Source organism: Festucalex cinctus, chromosome 1 (assembly GCF_051991245.1).
Source record: "Festucalex cinctus isolate MCC-2025b chromosome 1, RoL_Fcin_1.0, whole genome shotgun sequence".
In the NCBI taxonomy this organism is placed as follows: Eukaryota; Metazoa; Chordata; class Actinopteri; order Syngnathiformes; family Syngnathidae; genus Festucalex; species Festucalex cinctus.
Window position 1 is genome coordinate 46,533,250 of NC_135411.1, and position 17,786 is coordinate 46,551,035.

Below are 17,786 nucleotides of genomic sequence, written 5' to 3' on the forward strand. Positions count from 1 at the left end.
AATGTTTGCTTTGTTCTTGTTTACTGCAAAACTGATGTTTATGTTTATGTACAGCACTTTGTATACAGCAATGCCTGTTTATAAATAAAGTTGAGTTGAGTTCGGTAGTGTTCCGTGAGAATCATTATTAGATTTATTAATTTATTTATTTAACTGAAAATTATGTGACTTCGGCAATAAATGTCGCTAAACACTGGTACAAAAGATAAAGACAGAGCCAAGTGTGAATCAATATATTACAATGGTTTGAGGGAGGGCACATCAAACACGCATACGCGCGCGCACACGCACACGCCCCCCACCCCCTCCACACACACACACACCCACACACACACACACACGCGCACACCCACCCACACACACACACACACACACACACACACACACACACACACACACACACACACACACACACACACACACACTTGAATGGAATGAAAAGAGCATTCAGTTTACAAAAGGGAAATCTCGAACAATAACGTTTAGGCTCGACATTCGTGCAATTTAATATTGTCTATGTCGTGGACTCACCCAGTCAATGTCCCTCGCGTCTCGACAGACTCATCAAAAGTGTAAGGTCAGTTGAACTTTTACAGTGGTAACCTGTCGGATTCTCCATAGTGTTACTTGTTGAACACTTTTAAGAATAAACGATGCATGACTGTGAACGAGTTGGTAACATGTTAGCAAGCTAAATGTAAACAACGATGGTTACAAATCAACAGGTGGCTAAGCCGAGAGATGTAACGTCGCTGCGGTCTGCTAAAGCTAAAATCAACCAAACCAGCCTTGGCATGTTAATAAGTTGTGTATTAGTTTGGTGTTAGTTCGTCTTATGTTTTAAAAACACTAATTTTAATTTAGCTTTTCATTCCGTATGAATCGCTGTTTTAGCATTAGCCACCAAAAACTTGAACAAGTTATCTCCGCCCATTTTTTAAAAATTCTTTCGGGATTGGATGAAGGTAAACGACAATGCACAATGATTGGTAGAAGCGTCTGCTAATCAACACAAAGGAAGCATGAAATAGCCAACCGTAAACGTGGAAGCCGAGTGTAAAATAGCCAATCGCTTTCGCGCAAACTGGTAGGACGGGAGTGTTATTCTCATGTGGTTTCTCTAGTCTGTTGTTCTTTGTTGAGGCTTGGGGAAAAAAAACCACTGTGGCACAACAACCGGATGCTTCCTAAATCCAAAACTTCTGTGCCCTCTGCCACACTTGTGCAAAATGACTTTACTTGATCTCGTACATTAGAGGAGCAACTAGACAAGAAGATAGACAAGAAGTGGTTGTGATGAAGCTGCCATTCCACTAGAGGGAAGTAATAACCATTCCACAGTCAAGACATGATTCATTTATCAATGCAGTTTTACCGGACAAGCCTGCGTGTTTCAGTTGATGCCAGATATTCTGCGACACATAAGCCTTAGTCACCCAGCCAAGCCTCAGTTTCCACTTGTGTTGAGTGAGCTCTATGACAAAAACTATGAAGGAATGAGGCTGGATGACATCCGTAAACATCGTGATGGCATAATAGGATAACTGTCGATTTCTGTCGAAGAAGCAAAAAATGTGGAGTGTGCAACAAGAGAACAGACAGCCAATAAGAAATGGCACAGGTTTAGGATTGGGCGGATCACTGAGGATGAAGGCGCTTTGCAACAGCCCAGTGAAGAGTCCATCCTCTCGTCTTCTCAAGCAGATTTGCTACCCGACACATTACCACTTAACCAGCAAAGACTGCTCGACAGAAGTACAAGCAAGCTGCTGAAGAAAATGACAGTAATTTCAATATTGAGCATTCAGGACTAATACTCAACACAAAGATCGAATTGTGTCATGTGGACTGAGATACAGGACTGTCTCATAAAATTAGAATATTGTGATAAAGTTCATTATTTTCTGTAATGCAATTTTAAAAACAAAAATGTCATACATTCTGGATTCATTACAAATCAACTGAAATATTGCAAGCCCTTTATTGTTTTAATATTGCTGATTATGGCATACAGTTTAAGAAAACTCAAATATCCTATCTCAAAATATTATAATTTCATGAAAAAGTATACTAGTAGGCTTTTCAACTAATCACTTGAATCATCTAATTAACTGGAAACACCTGCAAGTGTTTCCTGAGCCTTAAAAAACATTCAACTTGGTTCAGTAAACTCAATCACAAGTATGGGGAAGACTGCTGATCATTGACGCCCTCCATCAGGAGGGGAAGACACAAAAAGAAATTTCTCAAAGAGCAGGCTGTTCACAGAGTGCAGTTTCAAAGCACATTCACAAAAAGTCTGTTGGAAGGGGGAAATGTGGCAGGAAACACTGCACAACCAAGAGAGGTGACTGCAGCCTTAACAGCATTGTGAAGAAGAGCCGCTTCCAGAATTTGGGGGAGCTTCAAAGACAGTGGTCTGAAGCTGCAGTCCAGGTATCAAAAGCCACTGTTCACAGACGTGTCCGGGAAATGGGCTACAATAGCCGTATTCTCATAAGCCACTTCTGATTCTGAACTCAAGACAACGGAAGAAGCGTCTGACTTGGGCTATGGAAAAGAAGCACTGGACAGTTGCAGAGTGGTCCAAAGTCCTCTTTTCAGACGAAAGCAAGTTTTGTATTTCATTTGGAAGTCAGGGCGCCAGAGTCTGGAGAAAGGCTGGAGAGGAGCAAAATCCAAGTTGCTTGAAATCCAGTGCGAAGTTCCCACAGTCAGCGATGGTTTGGGGAGCCATGTCAGCTGCTGCAGTTGGTCCACTGTGTTTCATCAAGTCCAGAGTAAATGCAGTTGTGTAGCACGAGATTTTAGTGCACTACATGCTTCCGTCTGCTGAAAAGCTCTATGGTGATGATGATTTCATTTTCCAGCATGATCTGGCACCTGCCCACAGTGCCAAAACCACCAGTAACTGGTGTACTGACCATGGCATTACTGTCCTCGATTGGCCTGCCAATTCCCCTGACCTGAACCCCATTGAGAATTTGTGGGATATTGTGAAGAAGAAGCTGAAAGACACCAGACCCAACAATGCAAATGAGCTGAAGGCCGCTAATATTCTAATATTTTGAGATAGGATATTTGAGTTTTCTTAAGCTGTAAGCCATAATCAGCAATATTAAAATAATAAAAGGCCTGCAATGTTTCCGTTGATTTGTAATGAATCCAGAATGTATGACATTTTTGTTTTTAAAATTGCATTACAGAAAATAATGAACTTTATCACAATATTCTAATTTTATGAGACAGTCCTGTAGTTGCCAAGTCATTAAAATTCTTCACCTCAGTCATATTACCAGAAATTGTAGGTATGTACTAGTCAGTGGGCACTATACCTTTGAAGACGAGGAGCAGTTGAGTAACTGTTAACATCAAATGCAAGCCTTCAACTAGCAAGGAAACAGCTGTCAAGAAACCCCGCACACAGTAAAAAAAAAAAAAAAAAAAAAGAAATGAAATGAAATTAAGGTAAACACGTCGGTGTATTGTTTCTGTCAAGGCCCAAAATCTGGACACGATTAAGTGTGATGGTGAAAATTGTACGTACAAACCATTTGATTGATTTCACTTCAAATGTGTCAAGTTGAAGAGTAACCCAGAAGGAAAACGGTACTGTCCTGATTGACGCTTCCTCCAAAGTTTGCAGGACTTGAAACGTAAATAACTGATACAGCCGTGTGACAGCTTTTTTTGTGATTATCAGAAATGACTGCTTGAAGGAAAAAAGAAAAATATGTCTGCAGTTTTCTCAGCATCGCGAGAAACCTGAGCTCCACTGATGAGCCTTGGGCAGGCCAAATGTTCAAAATTTCATCCAGTCCTGAGTAGGACAAGTGATGTAGAATGGACACTAAAAAGTTGGTCCTTTAAATAAAATTACATTCAATGTAAAGAAATAGTATATGTCCCAATTATTTGTAAATTGACACATGTCGAGTTTTTTTTCACTTTGTATAGCCATTTTATTTTATCATATTGGACAATGATATTCATGTTTAACACACAATAACAATGGATATTATTCATGAGCCTGAAAATTGATATGAACATAACATTATTAAAAAGGTAATAAACTGAATTGCTAATCATATCCTGCAAGAAAAATATGAGATGCAAAAATGTATTATTAGGGGTGGGCATTCCTTGGAATAATCTATCCCATGGTAACAAATTGTAGTATTAATCATGTTTCGCCATCGTGCAGCTGAATTTACATTACACATCAAAAATGAATACATTGATTTGCCTTCAAATCAAACCAAAACTGGTTTTGTTTTTTTTATTTTTATATTCAAAATTTACAAAAGAATGAAATTGTACTTACATGTCTTTTTTTTTTTTTCCAGGCCATGTTAAAAATGTTTCACATGAACGTCAATCAAAAGAGACAACAGTTGGACACAAATTTGTCAATGCACAGCACACATGCACAATTTTGTCCAAGCTGCAAAGGTCATCTCCAGGTTGAGTTATTAAATAGTCAATTGGACAAATGCCACCAAGAATGGCATACTTTTGTCTCACAGTTCCAATTACTCTCTCAACATGTATCCTTACATTGGCAATATTCCTTGTCTCCTCAATCTCAGCAGCTGAAAGTTGTTCCTTCCCTTTCTTAAATGCAGGGTCAAATACCTCAGCACCTACCAGTGCTGCAAGTTCTCCGATGTCAAAACCTCGGTCTGCCCAAATCACATCTCCATGGGTGATGTTGTCCATAAATTTACAATTGGCAGTCAGATACTTATCACTCACTCTGCCTCCCCAGCCGCGCGATATGAAACTAACAGTTCCCTGTGGTGACACGGCAATCAAGTATTTGGCAGTGTTGTGGTGTTTATAGCTTGACCATGTTTGAGCTCTTGCTGTCATATTGGATGGTTTCTCAATAAATACCTCAAAGCAATCTATGATGCATGTGACTGTCCTGCCAAAATATTTTGTAAATACCAAAGGCATAGTGGCCTGTAGCTCTTCACGAGATGGCCATCGAATACAAGGCTGTAATGCTACAAATAAGATGTTCAAGGTATCTTTGAATACCCTGGACACTGTTGATCTGGACACATCAAATCTGTAGGACAGATCAATAATGGGCATATTGAGACGAAGTCGCATGAGCGTCATAATGAGCTGTTGAAATGTGTTCAAGGTACAATTCTTGTTTTCTGATATTTTAGGGGAAATCAGGTTAAACACCGCCATTAAAGTATTGAAGCTATGAAGTCCTGTGTAGTATTTCACTTGGTCGTTGTCCTCGAAATCTTCAGGATTGTTTGCCCTCATTTTCTGCATAACATTCTTTGCACTTTGATTTTCTTCTTTTAACTTCTTAAATTCTTCTTTAAGTCTTGCGTTTTCAGTCTGTACCTCCTCCAATTCATTGGCAACTGCACCTGAACTGTCATTAGGACCCTCAATTTCCAGTGCTGCTGATGGAAAAACATCGCACACCTCTTCTGTATTATCTATTGTGGGTTCCAGATGGCTTAACTCCAGTAGAGTCATTGCAGGCTCTGTCTTTTCCATTTTTGCTTTTCGGTTTTGAAGTAGCTTGTAACTCTGGACAGCCTTCGAGGGCGATGCACTTCGTGGACTGTAGCCTAAGTCTTTGTTGGGTACCCAGTCTGGATCAGTTTCATCCCAAGAATGAGGTTTACCTATTAATAAAAGATTTAAAAAAAATTGTAAAAGAATAAGACACTAGACATGATACACTAAACATTTTCTTGCAGTAACTCATGAGTAAATGACTTTTCATTCATCAATTAAGATTTTGATTCATCAATTAAGATTTCATTATAAAATCAATCTAGTCTGCATGTTAAATATATATAACTAAAGCCTTTCACCCCATACAGTATGTCTGCCCATGACGCTATGTAATAGAAACTGTATTCATTACTTTGATATTAATTAATATGTGAATTAAAGTCTGATTTTTATAGCAAGTCTGACTTACAAAAAATGTTTTAATGGACATTTACTCTGAAGTAGGTAGGTAGGTAGGTAGGTAGGTAGGTAGGTAGGTAGGTACGTACGTAGGTACGTAGATAGATAGATAGATAGATAGATAGATAGATTTATGTGCAACAATAAGTGAAGTGCGCAATAGTTTGCGCATGCGTGGGGGAAAAAACAAAACAAAAACGAGGCTAACCAAACAAGCCGTGATTTCAATAGCGGAGATTAGAGTGGTGAAAGTCTTTGCGTAACTGTACACCAAAAAGCTTGCAAGTCAACCCCCCTGATGTCAGTAAAACACATGCTATGCATGTTTAAAATACATTAAATGAAAAACAGCATTTTACAGCGGTTGAAAAGTTACAAATCAGAGCTCATTCCATTGGATCCAATTTATTTTCTTTTTTTTTTTTTTTTTTTTTTTTCTTTTTTTTTTTTATAAAGAGCTCAGAATTGTTCATTCGGTAGTCTTACCGATTCAACGTCTTGTCATCATTGCTCTTTTTTTTTTTTTTTTTTTTTTTTTTTTTTTTGCGTGCGTATGTGTGCGTGCGTTTGCGTGTGCGTGTGCGTTTGCGTGCGTGCGTTTGCGTGTGCGTTTGCGTGCGTGCGTTTGCGTGCGTTTGCGTGCGTGCGTGTGTGTGTGTGCGTGCAAATACATATAAATTTATACTCATTAATTCACCTAAAACCTTATAAATATCCCATTACCCTTCGCCTTAACCAGGTACTTCAGAATCCTGCCAGAGTCGTGAGGTTTAAATGGTCAGGAGACCAGAGAAAAGGTCAGAAAAAAAAAAAAAAAAGAAATAAAGAGAAAAGAAAGGTAAATCAAAGTGAAATCCAGCACCGACCAAACACTTCCTGCCTTCCCCATGGTTACAAAATCAAACTCTTACGCCAACCCCGGGAGCCTCTAAATTCCATCAAATTTAGCAAGATCTCAGAGACCAGAGGAAAAACTAAAGAGAGGAAGGAGGGAAGGATCGATGAGGCAGAGTGAGATCCATAGAAGCCAGTACATCCAATCCATCAAAGTGAAGTCCAGCACCAACAAGACCCCTCCTACGTGGTTACAAAACCAGAGTCTTATGCCAACCCCAGAAGCCTCGTACTTCTAATAAATTAAAATCTCAAGAGACCAGAGGAAAAACTAAAGAGAGGAAGGAGGGAAGGATAGATCAAGCAAAGTGAGGACCACAGACACCAGCACCCACTGATTCAAGGGGCTGTGGGAGGGAGAGGCTACTTTTGTTGAGTTTCAGTAGATGCTGGTGCGACGGATCTGGCATGCATAAGGACCACCTCCAAAGAAAGAAGCCGTCAACCGCGGTCCAGCAAAGCGAGCAACCCCCCCCCCCCCCCCCCCCCCCCGGAATCCCCAGGCCGCGGCAGCACCAAGGCCACCCCCAAGCCACCCGAGCGGACACCGGTCGGCGAGCCGACCCAGACGCCCGGAACACCCCCGCCCCAGCCCCGGCCCACACCCCCGAGCCCAGGGCCACGGAACGAGGCCCAGCGGGCCCCCCCAGCGCCCCACCGGTCCCCAGCCCCCACCCCCCCCACGACCCCCCCCGCACCCCACCCAAACCCGCCACCCACCACGACCCAGGCCCCACCACCCCTGATCCCCAAACCCCCGAACACACCCCGACCCCCAACACCCAACCCCCCACCCACCCATACCGCCACCCCCCCACCCAAACAAGCCGCCCCCCCCCCGATGGCCGCCAACCCCCCCCCCCCGCGAACCCGGCCCCCCACGAGCCCCCCCCCCCCCCGGAAACCGGCACCGGGCAGCAGCGCAGAGAGGGAAGATGTGCCCACCCCACCTCCAGCCGCGCGAGAGTAGCACAGCGGCGGGAGGGGGGAAGCAGAGGAGGAAGCACCAGGGGAGAAGGCGGAACACCAAAACACCGAGCCCGGCGGGGAGAGGCCCCGGTCGTCACGCCAGAGTACTAGTGACACCTAGCCCTGTTACTGAGTCCGCCAGCTCGCCGACTGGCGAGCTCTACCCTTACACCGTGAATGTGGCCCCACCCAGTGTATATACAAGTGTGTGCATGTGGTGTATTAAAATTGGGAGCAGGTGAGTCGGAGCAGAGGGAAAAAATTTCCCCTACTCCGACACACCCGTATCCCCCCCCAAAAAATGAATATGTATGTGTGTAGTGCATTAAAAAAGGGAATGGAGGGACAAAGTGGTGGGGCAGGGACACAGATGGGGGGGACCACAGCGCTGCCAAGCACTGCAGTCCATCCCCTCTGATGGCTCCCTGCCCCAACTCACCCCTCCCCTTGGACGTGAAGTGCATTAAAATTGGAGGGGAGTTGAAGGGTGAAGACGGTGTTTCCACCCTTCCCCACCCCACCAAGAAATGTGATGTGTGCCCTATGTGTATATTTACAAAGTGTATAGTGCAAAACTAGTGAAGTGAGTAAGAGGAGCGACCAGCGGGGCCTCACCCAACCCGGCGGGTGTAGGTGGCACGCCCACCCCCCAGCACCCACCCCCCCCCACCCCCCACCCCCACCTCATCCACACGGCACCACAATGGGCGGACAGCCAGCGCAGCAGGGCTACCGGACAGCCCACCGCCCACCGGAGCCCGCCCGGGGCGCCAGGAGTTCTACCGGAGCGGGGCAGGCCCCAAACCCCCGCCCGGCCCCCGGAGCCCGACGCCCGGGCCGGGGAGGGAGCCCCAGGCCCAGGGAGAGGGAGGGGGAGGGGCCGCAGGGCAGACAGGGAAGGGGGGGGGGGGGGGGGGAGGAAGCAGGGAGAAGACGACAAGAAGGCGAAAGGGCGGCTGCAGGGCAGGAGGGGGGGGGGGGGGGGGGGGGGGGGGGGGGGAGGGCGACAAGGGAAAAGGGACCGGGAGGCAGAGGAGGATGGGCGGGAGGAGGCGAGGAGGGAGAGGCGACGGGGGGGAGGAAGGGGGAGGGGAGAGGGAACCACGGGGCACACCGGAGGCCCACCCACCCCGAACCGCGCCGCCGGGCACGGAGCAGCGGACCGCGCCGGGACGGCACCGCCCCGGGCACCAGGGGGAGCTCCCCAACACCGCACCCCACAGGGGGCCCAGGGAGCGGCCAGGACGCAACCGCCGCCAAGCAGACAACGGGGGGGGGGGGGGGGGGGGGGGGGTAGAACCATCCCCGCCCGACCACAGGGGACGGCGTCAAGAAAATTGACTAATTAGCATGCAGTAACACCACGTGTTGATGCTTAGTGCCCACTAGAAATAAATCTTAAGGAGTTAATGAGTATAGTGTCGTATAGTGTGGTATGCTCGAGCCCACTAGCAGCAATTCGGTTCCTGACTATATAAAAATAAAAACAATCAGATACAAAATACCAAATACAGAAGCAGCGAAAACAGAAGTTGTAACGATGTGGTGGCTCTCGTTAACAGGCAGAATCTTGGCAGGATTAAGTTGCCAGATTGATTGGATCCAATTTATTTTCAATGACTGCATGGTAGCTTCGCCTACCCACAATGCACCTCGCCGCTACCCATAATGCACGGGCCGTTGAGATGCACACTTTGCTTATTACAGCACGTCAGCACGACCTAAGAAAGAAATAAGATTCATACTACTCAATAAATTACTTTCCTGGTTTCATCTTTCTTCTTTGAAAGAAACAACAAAATCAGCAAAGCATGGGTTTCTTTGTTTTTGTGATGGCCTTGGCTACGAGCAGGGCAACAGCAGCATGGTGGTCAAACAAAACCGCGCTGTGTATTATTATTAGTTATGTATTTATATGGGCGGTGTAACTACATGAAAATATGAGCGATCATATTCGAAGAGGGGGATATTTACCTGTAACAAAGTGATCGGAGCAAATTCGTAGCCCTTCATGGCGTGGTAGGTTTGGTCGGTTGATCGCAGCCAGCCAAAGTCGTCTTCGACGCTCGCTCTTCTTTTGGGCTTCTAATCCCTGGTTTGTAACAACCTTCGGGAGTCGATAAAAACCCTTTCCGCTCTTTTTCGCCTGGCTATTACAGCCCACGATAACACAAGAGTTGGGCATCAGACACGTTCTTCTGTTCGCTGCTAGTGCTCGCTGGGCTAGACCCTCCCCACCAATATGGCAACCGGCAGTGCATTCTGGGTAATCTATTATTATTATTATTATTATTATTATTATTAAACACAAAATAATACACAAACTCGCTGGGAGATGACATTTGTGATGCAAACAAAAGAAAAGAGGAGAAAAAAACAAGAAAAGAAACAGCGGGTGTTCGCTATTTTTTTTTAAACAAGTGAACAATAAATAAATAACAAGTGGACATATATGCTGCTTTGAAGACCCTTTTCTTTTATTGCTCAGTCCCTAGACCCCAATATTATATTTGGCAGAGGTATCTTTTGTTAGTTATAATTCTTTAGTAATAAAAAATATATATATATATACAAGTTTCCTCCTGTAAACATGTATTTAAGGCAAGTTGTAAAATGACTTTTTTTATTTTATTTATTTTTTTATATTTAACAAATTTAAAACATAAATCATGCTGTTTCTACTGTCTCAAATGTTCTCCAATTTCGGTACTGTAAATGTATAGGATCGTATGCAGAGAAACTGTTTTCTTGGCAGTTATTGGTTTTTTTTGTATTGAAAATGTTTGATTGCTGCCATGTTTGTATGTCTTACAGCAAAAAAAAAAAAAAAAAAAAAAAAAAGGATTTACTTCCGCAAACACACACACACACACACACCCACGCACACCCCTCCTCACAGTGCTATCTTTGTGGAGCCCTCTCATTGACATAATGCACTTCCTAGCCCCTTCCCCTAACCTCAACCATCAAAAATGATTGTTTACCCCTATTCCTTACCCTAACCTCAACCATAACCTAATTGAAACCTAAACTGTAAAACCAAGTCTTGACCCTAAGAAATAGGTCTAAACTTGTGGGGCCCAGCAAAATGGCCCCACAAGGACGGGTGGACCCCACAACTCTGTGAAATACCGAAAAATTGGCCTCACCATGTAACAAAAACAAGAACACGCACACACAAAAACCGTTTCTTGGGAGGAGCAGTTTGGCAAAAGTCTTGGCCTATCGGCTACCAGTCATATATTTTTCAGATCAGTGGTGAGAACCCTCTAAACGTTGTCAGACATAATTAACACTAACTATATATTTGGCTCATGTTTCAAAAGAAAAGACAAGGACCAATGCCCCAAAAATCTATGCATTGAAACCTATTAGGTGCCATTTGGGACATAATTCAGGATTAGCAACTCACAGAAAAAAATATATTTTCATGAAACACACTAGTTTTGTTTTTAAACCAACGCACAAGTATTTTTTTTTTTTTAAATCAAGTATGGTTTACTGCTCACTATAGGTTTCTAGTAAACTGAAAACTTGAGTCAAAATAATCAGTTGAAAACATATTAAAGGGCCTGTCAGTAGGCTTGACAGTTTCTGTTAGTAAACGAACCGTTTCTGTTTGTAAACAAACAATTCAAAATGGGCGCCTCCCATGGCTCAACCCACACGAGCTCAACGTTCACACAACTGCCCACTGCCCCCCTGCCTCTGATCACTCTAATCACTCTACTCGTAAACAAACAACCCGTCTGCCTACACGCCCCCCGCCGCTCCAGCCACACCCACTCCCAACCCCCGCTCTGCGATTGGGTGGAGGGGGAAACAACCGTCTGTCCACAGACACCACCCAGAAACGTCCCGTTGTTGACAAAACAAACACAAAATGGTAAAATATAGGCTGGAGGTTGGGGGTAAATTAAAAAAAAAATCACAACCACACATTAACTTAAGCCTAGAGGAGTAGACTGAGAAGGAGTTAAAGTGTGTGCATCCTGTATTTAAAAAGTGCCTTTTCCAGAGTGAAACTGGCAGACAGCGCCTTTAATAGAAGCAAACCAATTAACAGAAAACAGTACTAGATACAAGACAATCAAGTGTTGCAGCACTTTATTGATTATCAAACAAAGGAAAAACTCAATAGGTCCTTAAAGATTTAAAACACACCACTGAATGTGTATTTAGTTGTTTAAAAAAAAATGGCCTAAATACTTACAAAGAGTCTGCCAAACAACACTTAGTTGTTCCTTGTTTAGTAAGTGTACACGTATAGAGGGACATTAGAACTCTGCAAACACTGTACAAAAATAAATGTTATCCAACTGGACATAAAGGTTCACGGTGCAACATCAGTGGCAAAACAAAACTTCCCCCTATTCTCTCCCAGATTGGCAAGTTTAACAGGCTACATTCCGTGGGGAAAAAAATGTAGTTATTATACTCAGCTGGTTTGAAATTGACAAGCATATTAACTGCTCTTAAAAATAAAACACCATCTCTTTGAAAGCCTACAGGTGCAGTGCATTGAACAGTTTTCTGCATAACTGAGGGCTTTTTGTAAACATTCCAAGCAACAAGAAAAAAAATAATAGCTAAAGAGCAAAGAGGTACAAATATGCCAAAGCCTCATATATAGCAATGAACTGTAAGATATGTTTGAATGTATTATATTCACAGTGAATTGCACTGAACCAGTAGGCTTTGCAGAAAGCTTCATAACACTCCAGTCTAAACTAAAAAGGTACATATTACGTTAGCCTAATAGCATAACAGCCCAAGTCATTTTTAACATAACAAAAAAAAAAAAAAAAAAAAAAAAACATTCTTGCAAAAAAAATAAAAAAAAATCTTAATGTATGTGTACATTCAAAGCAATCCAGGTTACGGTAATTCTGAATCAAAGAAACTGGACTGTTCTTTGTTAAATCTGCTGTGATTTTTTTCTTCTTTTATGAAAAATGACTTCTGACAATTATGCGATAAGACTAACAATAATTAATGCTCTGATTACAAGACGGTCGTACAGTCAAAACAGCTCTATCGAGGACCAAGATTGCCAAAATTAAATAAATAACCTAATTAGATAGATGTGTTATTAAATACAGTACTTATTTCAATATTTATTCATTTCAATGTATTAATTTCAATATCAAAATAATATGTATTGAACAAAAATATTGAAATAAACAACAAATACTGAAATAAATATTTCATAACACATTTATTTATTTAATCTGTGCACCCTTGGTCCTCCATACACCTCTTCCATTCTAGGAGGCAGTGACGCCCTCCCACTGGACCAGGTACTGCACCTTTCCGTCCAAGGTGACCCTTCGAGCCAGGACTTTGTACTTCTCCCCGCAAGCCAGCCTTCCCGCCGCTCCAAAATAGGTGCTGATTGAGCTCTTGAGGTGGGACAGCTGGCTGTTGGGGTGCATGCCATGAACTATGTCTGCAGAGTGCAGTCCTGGGAGCGGGGTCGCAACATCTGCGCCAGAAGGGTTTGGGTCTGCTGGGCTGTGGGGGAAGATCTCAGGGTTGGGGGGCTGCAAGGCCCGCCGTGGCCTCCCGCGTTTCCTTTTTAAAGGTGGAGGGCAAAGAGGCATGGTGGAAGTAGTTGACCGGGTCTTGCTGGAGCTGCACAGGCTGTGGGGTGTTTTGTATAGGATAACAAAAGGTTAGTTTGATTATTCTTTGAAACAGTTGTTGTTTCTCAAGCCTCTAGTGAGCCGCATTTCACATTAGGAAAATGTCACGGCATACCACCAAAGGTGCGTGGAGTTATACCGATTTCTTTATTACTTACCTTCTTTATTAATTTCTTGTTTTATACTTCTTTTCACATTATCATTGAAATAGTGTTATTTACTAAGGGTTGAACCAATTAGTTGTTGATTTTACCATGCCGTGATGACAAACACAGTTTGAAATTGTTCAATCACCAATCGGAGCAGCCGTGGCCAAGCGGTTAATATTGACACCTGCCACTGTGGGAACCCAAGATCATCCACCCGGACACACGGATGTGGTGTTATTGAGCAAGACACTGATACCCCGAAGTGCTCCCGGGGTGCTTGAGCAGCCCCTTCGTACCAGTAACTGTGTTTGTTTGCTGTGATAGGTCAAATGCAGAGGTCAATTTTAATGTACATTGTGTACATGATGGTTGATCAACATTGGAAATTATAGCACTCCAAAAAAAATAAAATACAGTACTGTAACATTATCAGAATGTAATCCCTCCTCCTGTGCTTTAAAAAATAGTAATGTACTGCGTCGCGACCCTCCTGTTGTGTTACGTGACTTGGAGTTACATTTCTTCCATTTCCGACTGTCTGCGAGGCAGTGAAGGTGCCTTAATGTGACTGGATGAGTGTGGCATGTGTGTGATGCGGTGCAAGCACAAAGATGCTCATGACTTGCATAGCTGGCCTACCTGGATGGCCTTGAGAGGCTAGTTGAGGTAGTTTCTGTGCTGCTCAGGGCTCCGATAGACTCCACATCTGAGGTTTGCGATGAAAGTATAGACCGCTCAGTCCTGGATCGTCAAGCAAAGGAGACGAGAAACATAAAACAGAGACAGAAAAGCAAAACGTGGACAAATAAATCACTGGAGTATTCATCATTGAACTCACCATGCAACAATTCATTTTATAGCCTGTGATTGTAAATTAAAGCATATTTATTCCCTTACTTGACAGAAGAAACGCGATCCAGTGAGTGGGATTCTAGTGGCTTTTTGAGTTCCTGTCAAATGACAAAAAAAAAAAAAAAACATTTCTTGTACTCACAGTTTTCCTGCTAGAGGCACTGACACTGTGCAATGACGAAATACTAACCTCTGTAAAACTATGTGCACAACACCCAGTTCACACCCACTAAAACATATAAACATACAACATACCTGGGACAGGAGTTCACTGGGACATCTACGTTTCGCCTGTCGCTCCAGTGGATGTGTCATTTGGTTCATCTTTTTGGACTTCTTCTGTGCCCTGTTAGTTAAGGTACTGCAAGTTACAGATCAGTTCATCATTCAGTAAATTCCTGACAGACTGACGCAGAGAGCTGACCAAGGTTCAATGCAAGCTGAATGGGCTACTTGACTCATTGAGCCATTTACAATAGTACGATCATATTGTGTCTATAATTAAATGTGATAACTTACTTATTTTTCATTAACAATTAATACCTTTAAAAACACATTTTCCCCCTTGCTGTCGACTGATGATGGCATAATCCATGCTCAGGAAACAGATAATGACCAATCATTGCTCAGTTTGCTGACCAAATCCAGATAGGCGAGCTGTGATTGGCCTTTACCCATTTCCTCAGTATAGGTGATGTCATCCTCAGTCGACAGCAAGTGAAGGTGTTACTTGTACATGAAAAATACTGAAGTTGGCAAATTAATTCTGGACAAAATATTAACTCGATGAGTCAAGGATTAGTTCTTGAATGTTGCAAGGCTACTCTAGAGGATAATAAAACATTCAAGAAGGAAAGCCATCTGAGTGACTTGGCGTGACTTGTGGCCATTGGCAGCTCGCGAATGCATGGGAGTTCAGATAGTGGGGGTTGTTTTGTGAAGCACTTCGAGATGTTTCAGTTTTTTCAAGTGACTGAAGAGCAACGGTGGCTGTATCTCTCTAAGTGTTAAATGAGCCCAGGCTTCGTATATTGTGTGGCTTTTACGCGGACCAGAAGTAGCTTATCGATGCTTTTATCTCCAATAAATTTGGCTATTGTAATGGTGTTCTGACTGGACTCCCTTAAAAGAGCATCAAACAGCTTGCAGCTCATTTTGAATGCTGTAGCTTGGGTTCCGACCAGAACAAAGAGATCAGAGCATATTACTTCAGTTCTAAAGCCGTTACACTGGTTCCCAGTTAGCTGTAAAAATAACATTTTAAATTCAAATATAAAAAAAAATAATATCACTGAATGGTTTAAGTCCTGAATATATTAAAGTAATGCTAATGGTATTATAAAGTAGAGATGTCCCGTTCAAGATTTTTTTTTTTGGCTTCCGATCCATTTTTTTTTTTTTTTTTTTTTTTAAAGGTGTGCTCTTTCCGATAAGATAATTTTTTTAAACTTCAACCCTAAGTCGTGGAAGGAATTATATACAGATTGAAAGGATTGTTGTATAGCTCCATTGGCGCTATCTCTGTAATCTAGTGTCAAGAAGGAAGCTACGTACTCCAAAAAGTCCATTAGACAATGAAAGCCAGTATTTTCCACCGTTTCAAGAAAGCAATGCATTTGACAATCCTCTGTGTTGTTTTCTTTGACTTGTCGCCATTTCAAAGTTGCTTTTCTCTTCTTTGAAATGCCTCCACAAGTCTTTGCCGCCTTGTGCTTGTATACCTCAAAGTGGTCCGGATGATTGTTTTGTAAGTGATGAATCCAATTGGTAGTATCAAAGTAAGCGCTGCAGGTTCCTCCATGAGAAAGCACGTTTACAGCAATTACATGCCGTTGTTTGACTATTGTCCGGGTTTTGGCTTTCCTGGGTGGAGTTTGCATGTTGTCCTCGTGCCTGCGTGGGTTTTCTCCGGTTTCCTCCTCCCACATTTCAAAAAAACATGTAGGTTGGTTGATGGCAACCAGTTCAGGGAGTACCCCGCCTACTGCCCGAAGCCAGCTGAGATAGGCTACAGCACCCCCGCCACCCATGTGAGGAATAAGCGGTTATGAAAATGGATGGATGGATGAACGTTTGACTATTGTTTTGTTGTAGTGAAAAGTACGTCTGCGTAGCAGATATGTTGGCATTATGATTTAAGGCCGCCATAAAGCGCGTCAACACTGGAAAACACGTGAATCTGTATCGGTCCCATCTTGTGACTAAATCCGATTCTCTTCGATACTTGTAGAAAAGACGGATCAGGAGCCGATACTGATACTGAGTATGAGGTCTGGACATCTCTATTATAAACCCAGTAAAAGTACCGTTGAGTACCTCTATCAATTCCCAGGTACCACAAATCAAAACCAAATTGGTCAAATGTGAAAGCTACCCATCCCTAGACCCTAGACCGTGGTCAATCAGTGGAACCCAGAATTCAAAGCAAATATGGTGAAGCAGCATTTATGCTCTGCTGCACACAAATGGAATAAGCAACCCCCCAACCCTCTGATACGTATGATTGAACTCTTTAAGTGCGTAGTTTCAAAAACAGTTTTTGAAACTATTTCTCACACTATATTCTTTGAGTGAAAAATCTTTTATTTCTTTTGTTTTAAAAGTATTTAGGTATATTGTTGTTTTACAACGTATTTAGTTCTTTGGTTTTCAAAAGCTTGTAAAGATGAAATGAGGAAATCAGTTCAATTTTTTGTCATGTACATGAAATTTGACCTCTGCATTTGACCCACCACAGCGAACACACTATTAGTGGCAACCATTGGAGCAGGGGATTGCTTAAGTGCCCGGAGAGCAGTTTGGTACATTGTTTAACTATGTCATCACTAGTTCAAGACCTCCGACAGCATTTTAATATCAAATCTACACCAAAAAACAACAACAAAAATCACACATTTAGCATCTTACCTCAAGCCAGATGGCACTTTGTTTGAGTTGGCAGTGATCCCATGTGAGGGGCGATCCATCAGTCCGCTGACTGGATGCTCTCCACTGGGGGGAGTGGGAGGGAATCGAACCCTCAGTCCAAACAAGTGTTTCTTCTTCTTTACCTCTTTTCCCGACATAAACCTGGCAGACACAAAAACACAATATTTATTTAAAGGGCTTTTTCAGTACTGAAAATGTAGGCCATGTAAAAAAAAAAAATATATGTATATATTTTACACATGACAAGAACCTACTTGGTTGTGTTGCTGTTTAACGCCTCACGAACATACGCAAATCGCATTGATCTTGGAGTTCTGGCAAGCTGTTGACATTACATCAAAGACAATCAAGATTTAAAAAAGGGTGGAACACAAAACGTACATTCTAAAAGGACAAA

At 42.8% G+C, this 17,786-nt stretch overlaps 2 protein-coding genes across 7 annotated transcripts in view; both read right to left on the bottom strand.

The window, feature by feature from the left end:
- The window catches only part of ccdc18 (coiled-coil domain containing 18), a 74,831-nt gene extending 73,917 nt beyond the window's left edge, over positions 1–914 (bottom strand). The window contains exon 1 of the mRNA XM_077537853.1: positions 532–914. The gene's annotated coding sequence lies outside the window, so the exon portion shown is untranslated. The remainder of the gene's footprint in view (positions 1–531) is intronic.
- Positions 915–11,907: 10,993 nt separating this feature from the next.
- The window catches only part of mtf2 (metal response element binding transcription factor 2), a 25,723-nt gene continuing 19,844 nt past the window's right edge, over positions 11,908–17,786 (bottom strand). For 3 of the 6 annotated variants that reach the window (XM_077537886.1, XM_077537875.1, XM_077537903.1), the window contains exons 10-15: positions 17,644–17,711; positions 17,369–17,530; positions 14,717–14,822; positions 14,507–14,559; positions 14,249–14,350; positions 11,908–13,458 (exon numbers count right to left, since the gene is read on the bottom strand). In XM_077537886.1, coding sequence (XP_077394012.1) covers positions 13,083–13,458; positions 14,249–14,350; positions 14,507–14,559; positions 14,717–14,822; positions 17,369–17,530; positions 17,644–17,711 — 867 coding nt within the window. In that variant the 3' untranslated portion in view covers positions 11,908–13,082. The remainder of the gene's footprint in view (positions 13,459–14,248; positions 14,351–14,506; positions 14,560–14,716; positions 14,823–17,368; positions 17,531–17,643; positions 17,712–17,786) is intronic. The other 3 variants (XR_013287441.1, XM_077537895.1, XM_077537913.1) reach the window with 3 other exon arrangements.